General features: G+C 43.9%; 1 protein-coding gene across 1 annotated transcript in view; it reads left to right on the top strand.

Annotated features, from left to right (window-relative positions):
• Positions 1 to 10,000, top strand: part of LOC311129352 (protein NEL-like) — a gene marked incomplete at its 3' end in the record, with an annotated part of 58,822 nt that overhangs the window by 12,163 nt on the left and 36,659 nt on the right. The window contains exon 3 of the mRNA XM_084161618.1: positions 7,754 to 7,904. Within this exon, the coding sequence (XP_084017744.1) occupies positions 7,754 to 7,904 (151 nt within the window). The remainder of the gene's footprint in view (positions 1 to 7,753; positions 7,905 to 10,000) is intronic.

Here is a 10,000-nt window from a genome sequence, read left to right as displayed (position 1 = left end):
CAAACTGTACTATAATGTCAAAAAAAGGTAATTACCTGTTCTCTTCTCTAAATCTTCGGATTATGGTGGACACAGTGAATCTACTGATGTTTGGTTGTACCCTTTGTCCAGCCTCCCTCATGCTCATACCATGGACAAGAACATGGTCAATCACAGTAGCTCTGATTTCATCAGATATAACTGTTCTTTGTCTTCGCTGACCACCTCGACCACCTCGACCTCCTCTCACACGAACTCTTCCTCTCAGATTTCTATCCATTGTAGGGCCTCACAAACCAGTGCTCTCTGAACTGGCTTACTGTATATGTTCCCTCACATCATTAGCCACAAGTGTGATCAATTTTGAGTTGTTGTGTTCAAGTGGTGACACCTGTGCTCTAATTGTGTTTGACTTTTGTCACCTGTGCTCACCATTATGCAGCACGGGTGCATCACAATGAAAATGTGTTGGCAAGTTATGTCTAAACAGGTGAAAAGTGCTTATGGTTTTGCCAAAAGAGTGATTGATTCAATCAGTGGGTTCAGGCAACTGAGCATTTGGTTCAGACAATAGGGTTTAGTGTTTTAGCAATTGAGAAAAACTGTAAATAGGCACACACATACGCACACACACACACACACACACACACACACACACACACACACACACACACACACACACACACACACACACACACACACACACACACACACACACACACACAAACACACACACACGTTCGGTTCCTGTGACAAAATCCATGGCATGTACCTGTATCTTTAACTTTAATGATATATCATGTAATGACTTTACTGGTCAAACTTTTACACCCCAAACTTGATAAAAGCACAAGGCAGCATTTCCTTCTCATTGATCATCTAAATGTGATCTTTCTCTGTGTCCAGGGTTGATGCTGTGGTTTATTTATGGTGTTATGCTTGCTCAGGGAGATAACTAACTAGTATTGTGATGATGGAGGCAGGCTGGCACCAGTGTGAGTGTGAGTGTGTGTGTGTGTGTTTATTTGTATGTGTGTGTCACCAGGCTGTGATTCAATACAGCAGAGACAGAGTGTCTGACAGAGGGCCAGGCAGCAGGAACAGGAGAAGCCCTGAAAAAGAGAGAGAGAGAGAGAGAGAGAGAGAGAGAGAGAGAGAGAGAGAGAGAGAGAGAGAGAGAGAGAGAGAGAGAGAGAGAGAGAGAGAGAGAGAGAGAGAGAGAGAGAGAGAGAGAGAGAGAGAGAGAGAGCAACCTTGGGAAAATCCTCTGCATAATCATTAACAGCAGACTAGTTCATTTCCTCAGTGAAAACAATGTACTGAGCAAATGTCAAATTGGCTTTTTACCAAATTACCGTACGACAGACCACGTATTCACCCTGCACACCCTAATTGACAAACAAACAAACCAAAACAAAGGCAAAGTCTTCTCATGCTTTGTTGATTTCAAAAAAGCTTTTGACTCAATTTGGCATGAGGGTCTGCTATACAAATTGATGGAAAGTGGGGTTGGGGGAAAAACATACGACATTATAAAATCCATGTACACAAACAACAAGTGTGCGGTTAAAATTGGCAAACACACACATTTCTTTCCACAGGGCCGTGGGGTGAGACAGGGATGCAGTTTAAGCCCCACCCTCTTCAACATATATATCAACGAATTGGCGAGGGCACTAGAACAGTCTGCAGCACCCGGCCTCACCCTACTAGAATCTGAAGTCAAATGTCTTCTGTTTGCTGACGATCTGGTGCTTCTGTCACCAACCAAGGAGGGCCTACAGCAGCACCTAGATCTTCTGCACAGATTCTGTCAGACATGGGCCCTGACAGTAAATCTCAGTAAGACAAAAATAATGGTGTTCCAAAAAAGGTCCAGTTGCCAGGACCACAAATACAAATTCCATCTAGACACCGTTGCCCTAGATCACACAAAAAACTATACATACCTCGGCCTAAACATCAGCGCCACAATTAACTTCCACAAAGCTGTGAACGATCTGAGAGACAAGGCAAGAAGGACCTTCTATGCCATCAAAAGGAACATAAAATGTGACATACCAATTAGGATCTGGCTAAAAATACTTGAATCAGTTATAGAACCCATTGCCCTTTATGGTTCTGAGGTCTGGGGTCCGCTCACCAACCAAGAATTCACAAAATGGGACAAACACCAAATTGAGACTCTGCATGCAGAATTCTGCAAAAACATCCTCAGTGTACAACGTAAAACACCAAATAATGCATGCAGAGCAGAATTAGGCCAATACCCGCTAATTATCAAAATCCAGAAAAGAGCCGTTAAATTCTATAACCACTTAAAAGGAAGCGATTCCCAAACCTTCCATAACAAAGCCATCACCTACAGAGAGATGAACTTGGAGAAGAGTCCCCTAAGTAAGCTTGTCCTGGGGCTCTGTTCACAAACACAAACAGACCCCACACAGCCCCAGGACAACAACAACAACAACACAACTAGACCCAACCAAATCATGAGAAAACTAAAAGAGAATTACTTGACACATTGGAAAGAACAAACAAAAAAACAGAGCAAACTAGAATGCTATTTGGCCCTAAACGTAGAGTACACAGTGGCAGAATACCTGACCACTGTGACTGACCCAAACTTAAGGAAAGCTTTGACTATGTACAGACTCAGTGAGCATAGCCTTGCTATTGAGAAAGGCCGCCGTAGGCAGACCTGGCTCTCAAGAGAAGACAGGCTATGTGCACACTGCCCACAAAATGAGGTGGAAACTGAGCTGCACTTCCTAACCTCCTGCCAAATGTATGACCATATTAGAGACACATATTTCCCTCAGATTACAGCGATCCACAAAGAATTCGAAAACAAACCCAATTTTGATAAACTCCCTTATCTACTGGGTGAAAAACCACAGTGTGCCATCACAGCTGCAAGATTTGTGACCTGTTGCCACAAGAAAAGGGCAACCAGTGAAGAACAAACACCATTGTAAATACAACCCATATTTATGTTTATTTATTTTCCCATTTGTACTTTAACTATTTGCACATTGTTACAACACTGTATATATACATATGACATTTGAAATGTCTTTATTCTTTTGAAACTTCTGAGTGTAATGTTTACTGTTAATATTTATTGTTTATTTCACTTTTGTTTACTATCTACTTCACTTGCTTTGGCAATGTTAACACACGTTTCCCATGCCAATAAAGCCCTTAAATTGAATTGAATTGAATTGAGAGAGAGAGAGAGAGAGACCTGGAAAGCCCTGAAATGAGGCCAGTCCCTCTGAGGCACCAGACAGGCTGGCTGAGGCTGTGTGTGGAGCTTCTTATCTCGTCTCTGTGCATACTGTATTGATCTATATCACTACAACACTAACTGTAACCCAGGACACATTCAGGGGATGTGTGTATGAGAGAGTGTACACTGTACCTTTGTGTGTGTGTGTGTTCACACCAGTGTTATTTACCCCCACCAGAGCCAGTATGGGGAAGATTAGTAGTAATCTCCATGTCTCTGAACCCTATGACTAGGCGTTAAACAATTTCAAACATTCATGAGAAACATACAGATGTTCTATCTTAATTTGACCAGTTTCTCAAAAAGCATGAAAATAATCCTGTGAATTATGATCTTGTTCAGAAACAATATACATTTTTGTAGGGGTTGTTCCATTTTTTGTTAGGATAAATCAAGTATGACATTTTAAAGTGGAAATTACAAACTTTAGAAGCCTTTTTAATCCTTGAATATACTACAATTTGCATTTTCTGCTGCACAGGAAAATTCTCTGCGACAACAGAGTGATCAAATTAAGATATTACAACTGTAAAATGGACACACATTCCATTTCCCTGTTCTGGTGAAAGCTGGTCATAGTTAAGTCTTACTGTTTTGCAGATTTCTACACAGTGTGAGATGCACATTTGAAGGTCTAGACCTGCTGTTTATTTTCAATCGACTAATCCACATTTATTCCGCTTGAGTCAGTATCCCACCTCGTAATTTCTAATTTGTTGAATTGCATTATCTTCTGTGATGTTGTTTATTGAAATATTGAATGCCTTGAATTATTTTGGGAAAGAGCCCCCATTGCGTCTACTACTACTGTATGTTAGAGAGTGTTAAGTGTCAGTGTTGTGAGATAATGGTCCTCACGACATCACCACCCAACCACTCCATTTGGACACTTGTCAATTAAGGACAGACAGCTGGCTGTTGAACAGATATTGTTATAGACAGGGAGCCTGAGGATTTTCTTTCTCTCTCTGTTCTTTCTGTCTTGTTTCTGATGATAGATGGAGGGAGGGAGACAGAGAGAGAGAATGTCTGTTGTTCCTCAATCAGAATGGTTACATGTTAGCCCACTGTGTACTGCTGTTGAGAACAGCAACCTCCCCCCGACCATTACAATCATCTAAAATGTCCTCATCAGCTATGTGTTACACAGTTGAGTATTTTACAGTTGAATTTAAAACAAATGACAGTGTCGTAATCAACTGTAGTTTCATGTCCCCCAGTACTAAACTCCTTGGTCACATGTTTCTTAACCCTCCCGTTGTCCTAGGGTCAAAATGACCCGCCACTGTGTTGAACCAACTTTATTTAATTTTTATATTTTTTGGATTATTTGTGAGAAGGAGGCAGTGATGCTTTCTTTAAAGTCTCACTGCCTCCTTCTCACAAATGATCCCAAAAAATATAAAAATTAAATAAAGTTGGTTCAACACAGTGGCGGGTCATTTTGACCCTAGGACAACGGGAGGGTTAAAGTGATAGTACATACTGTATCTATGGTAGTATATACTGTATCTATGGTAGTATATACTGTATCTATGGTACTGTATCTATGGTAGTATATACTGTATATATGGTAGTACATACTGTATCTATGGTAGTATATACTATATCTATGGTAGTATATACTGTATCTATGGTACTGTATCTATGGTAGTATATACTGTATCTATGGTAGTATATACTGTATCTGTGGTAGTATATACTGTATCTATGGTAGTACATACTGTATCTATGGTAGTATATACTGTATCTATGGTAGTACATACTGTATCTATGGTAGTACATACTGTATCTATGGTAGTATGTACTGTATCTATGGTAGTATGTACTGTATCTATGGTAGTACATACTATATCTATGGTACTGTATCTATGGTAGTATATCCTGTATCTATGGTAGTATATACTGTATCTATGGTATTACATACTGTATCTATGGTAGTATATACTGTATCTATGGTACTGTATCTATGGTATTACATACTGTATCTATGGTAGTATATACTGTATCTATGGTACTGTATCTATGGTAGTATATACTATATCTATGGTACTGTATCTATGGTAGTATATACTGTATCTATGGTAGTATATACTGTATCTATGGTAGTATATACTGTATCTATGGGACATATAGACAACATTATTTTCTCCCCAGTTATGTTAAAGCTATTCTCACTAGCTGTAGATGGTGTATTTATGCCCCCCCCCCCCCCCCCACACACACACACACACACACACACTCCCTTCATCTCTAATTGATGGTTCCATTAAAGGAGCGTAGACGTCTGAGGAGAGGCTGGGGGGATGGAGGGATAGAGGAGAGGATAGAGGGGTGGAAGGATGGAGGAGAGGATATAGGGATGGAAGGATGGAGGATAGCGGGATGGAGGGATGGAGGAGAGGATAGAGGGATGGAGGGATGAAGGGATGGAGGATAGCGGAATGGAGGGATGGAGGAGAGGATAGAGGGATGGAGGGATGGAGGAGAGGATAGAGGGATGGAGGGCTGGAGGAGAGGATAGAGGGGTGGAAGGATGGAGGAGAGGATAGAGGGATGGAGGGATGGAGGAGAGGATAGAGGGATGGAGGGATGGAGGAGAGGATAGAGGGATGGAGGGATGGAGGGATGGAGGGATGGAGGAGAGGATAGGGGGTGGTGGGATGGAGGAGAGGATAGGGGGGTGGAAGGATGGAGGAGAGGAGGAGAGGATAGAGGGATGGAGGGCTGGAGGAGAGGATAGAGGGATGGAGGGATGGAGGAGAGGATAGAGGGGTGGAAGGATGGAGGAGAGGATAGAGGGATGGAGGGATGGAGGAGAGGATAGGGGGGTGGTGGGATGGAGGAGAGGATAGGGGGTGGAAGGATGGAGGAGAGGAGAGAGGGATGGAAGGATGGAGGAGAGGATAGGGGGGTGGAAGGATGGAGGAGAGGAGAGAGGGATGGAGGGATGGAGGAGAGGATAGAAGGATGGAAGGATGGACAGATACTGTAGGTTTGGCTGAGGGAGAACAAAGGCAGCCAGAGATCAGGATGCTGCTGTTGTTTCAACCCCTTCTCTCACTCTCTCTGTAGATAAACTGGAAGATAAGTGTTGTAGTAAAGGGAGCAGGGTTCTGTTCCTCTTGAATAAGGAACACGGCAGTGTACAGGATAGCATCTCGAATAGACGGTTTATTGACATGAGCGCCCGCTCAAAGGGTAGCAACCATGTGACCTTACTCAACAAGTGCACGCACGCCCTCAACAGATGCACTGTGTGCACAACAACACTCTATTGTCTGTTCCCATATTCAACAAATAGGTGAAATGATTTAACATCACACTAATTAACAAGCATAGCAACAGCTCTAAAACTGGGGACATACTTACAGTATAACTCCTCTGTCCCTGTGAGTGATGATGGTTTCAGTCTCCATCAGAAACATACAGTATAACTCCTCTGTCCCTGTGAGTGATGATGGAATCAAGTTGTTTCCACCTAATTTCAACCAAAACATTCAATGGGATGACGTTGAATCAACATGGAAAACTGATTGGATTTGCAAAAAGTCATCAACTTTCTTTACCCAACTTTTAACCCTAAATCCAATGACAGGGTTCATTTTGGTTGATTTGACATTGAATTCACATTAGTTGACAACTCAACCAAATGTGAATCAAAACTAGACGTAGAATTGACGTCTGTGCCCAGTGGGGATTTCCTTTGGAGCCCCACTAAAAAGACCAAACCATGTTCCCAGCCACAGACCAATCTTCAGCCCAGACCCAAGCTGACCTGTCTATGAGTCCCCTATGGGTCCCAGGTCCAGACACACCATCTGAAACAGTTCTCTAGAGCCCTCAAACTCAGCTGTGGACCTCAAAGCCAGTTCCACTGCATTTCTTCATTGTTCCCCTCTAATCAGGGCTGATTTAGACCTGGGACACCAGGTTTGTGCAATTAATTATCAGGTAGAACAGAAAACCAGAAGGCTCCGGACGTCGTAGGGTAAGTGTTGAATACCCCTGGACTAGAGTGTACACTCAGACATATGTTGTTGAATAACCTGTATTACATAATGCAATGTGTCCTAAATCTCTCCTCCGGTACCCCGAGCCATTACATTTATACAGCTACTCTAATATTAGCACCTGTTTCAACTACAGCGCTTGATGTTTCATTGTTGCCAACACCACTAAGATTCAGAGATCTCTCTCTCTCTGTCTCTCTCTCTCTGTCTCTCTCTCTCTCTCTCTCTCTCTCTCTCTCTATCTCTCTGCTCTCTCTCTCTCTCTCTCTCTCTCTCTCTCTCTCTCTCTCTCTCTCTGTCTCTGTCTGTCTCTCTCTCTCTCTCTCTCTCTCTCTGTCTCTCTCTCTGTCTCTCTCTCTCTCTCTCTCTCTCTCTCTCTCTCTCTCTCTCTCTCTCTCTCTCTCTCTCTCTCTCTCTCTCTCTCTCTCTCTCTCTCTCTCTCTCTCTCTCTCTCTCTCTCTCTCCTCAGACTCGTGGAGGAACGTGAGGGTGAAGGAGGATGTAGCAGAGGTGATGCTCCAGAAGCTGAGAGACAGGACAGAGTTCACTGTGCTGGCCACTCTGAAGCAGGAGAGACTCAACTCTGGCGTATTGCTCTCCATACACCATGCAGAGCACAGGTAAGACACAGTCCTCTCCATTTGCTTTGCAGAGCACTGGTAAGACACAGTCCTCTCCATACACCATGCAGAGCACAGGTAAGACACAGTCCTCTCCATACACCATGCAGAACGCAGGAAGACAGTCCTCTCCATACACCATGCAGAACACAGGAAGACACAGTCCTCTCCATACACCATGCAGAACACAGGAAGACACAGTCATCTCCGTACACCATGCAGAACACAGGAAGACACAGTCCTCTCCATACACCATGCAGAACACAGGAAGACACAGTCCTCTCCATACACCATGCAGAATACAGGAAGACACAGTCCTCTCCATACACCATGCAGAACACAGGAAGACACAGTCATCTCCGTACACCATGCAGAACACAGGAAGACACAGTCCTCTCCATACACCATGCAGAATACAGGAAGACACAGTCCTCTCCATACACCATGCAGAGCACAGGTAAGACACAGTCCTCTCCATACACCATGCAGAACGCAGGAAGACAGTCCTCTCCATGCACCATGCAGAACACAGGAAGACACAGTCCTCTCCATACACCATGCAGAACACAGGAAGACACAGTCCTCTCCATACACCATGCAGAACACAGGAAGACACAGTCCTCTCCATACACCATGCAGAACACAGGAAGACATAGTCCTCTCCATACACCATGCAGAATACAGGAAGACATAGTCCTCTCCATACACCATGCAGAACACAGGAAGACACACATCTGGACTTAGAAACCATTTGTGTGCTGTTATGTAATGGAGATAGAACGTGCCATAAACGCACTCCACAGCTAGCTTGAAATGTCGCCAATGGTGCAATCGAATTGGATCCTTTTCTATAGCTCAAACCGGCCACTTGTGTTTGCGAGGTAGACGACCCTGGTTCAAGCACAGTGAGACAAGGTAGAGGACCTGGTACAAGCCCAGTGAGACAAGGTAGAGGACCTGGTTGAAGCCCAGTCAGAGACAAGATAGAGGACCCTGGTTCAAGCCCAGTCAGAGACAAGGTAGAGGACCCTGGTTCAAGCCCAGTCAGAGGCACTATAGAGAACCCTGGTTCAAGCCCAGTCAGAGGCACTATAGAGGACCCTGGTTCAAGCCCAGTCAGAGACAAGATAGAGGACCCTGATTCAAGCCCAGTCAGAGACAAGATAGAGGACCCTGGTTCAAGCCCAGTCAGATAAAAGATAGAGGCCTCTGGTTCAAGCCCAGTCAGAGACAAGATAGAGGCCCTGGTTCAAGCCCAGTCAGAGACAAGATAGAGGACCCTGGTTCAAGCGCAGTCAGAGGCACTATAGAGAACCCTGGTTCAAGCCCAGTCAGAGGCACTATAGAGGACCCTGGTTCAAGCCCAGTCAGAGACAATATAGAGGACCCTGGTTCAAGCCCAGTCAGAGGCTGGTTCAGGGAGGCAGCGCTACATGCTAAGCTAGCACACTGGCTGTTTTATACAGTAGTCAGTAAAAACTGCTGAAGGGGGACTCCATCAGAGGAGGCTGGTGAAGGGAGGATGGCTCATAATAATGGATGGAATGGAGTGAATGGAATGGTATCAAACACATGGAAAACCCGGTGTTTGATGTTTGATACCATTCCATTAATTCCGTTCCAGCTATTACTATGAGCCAGTCCTCCCCATTTAAAGTGCCGCCAGCCACCACTGGACTCCATATGTAATAAAGAGGCAAGAGCCTAACCTCCAAAGTCCGGGACTCGGGTAGAGGCAGTACAATGCTAACATACACCAACTAGTTATACAGTTTACACTGTGTACTATCTGTCAAGATTTCCCCAGTGTCATTGTATAAAGTTCAGCCTGCTATTGTTTTTATTTTGTGGGATTTTGGCATGGATTTCATGAGGTCATTTAAACAGTAGTATTAGCACTTCACTGCCTGGGCTCTGTTGTTGTCTTGAAGACAGTCCATTTTAGGTCAAACAATCACGGCCAGTCAGATTACGATTTAGCCCTGTTTTCATTGTTACGACCTCCAAGGACGACTTTAAATGGATTTTTTTCATTTTCTTTAATCTTAAATGTGAAAAATAAATCAAAGTGAAGCAGCTTGTCCTTTCTTCAGTTG

This window comes from Coregonus lavaretus, assembly GCF_964263955.1.
Source record: "Coregonus lavaretus genome assembly, chromosome: 5".
In the NCBI taxonomy this organism is placed as follows: Eukaryota; Metazoa; Chordata; class Actinopteri; order Salmoniformes; family Salmonidae; genus Coregonus; species Coregonus lavaretus.
The sequence above is the reverse complement of the archived record's forward strand: the minus strand, read 5'-3'. Positions and strand labels throughout refer to the sequence as shown.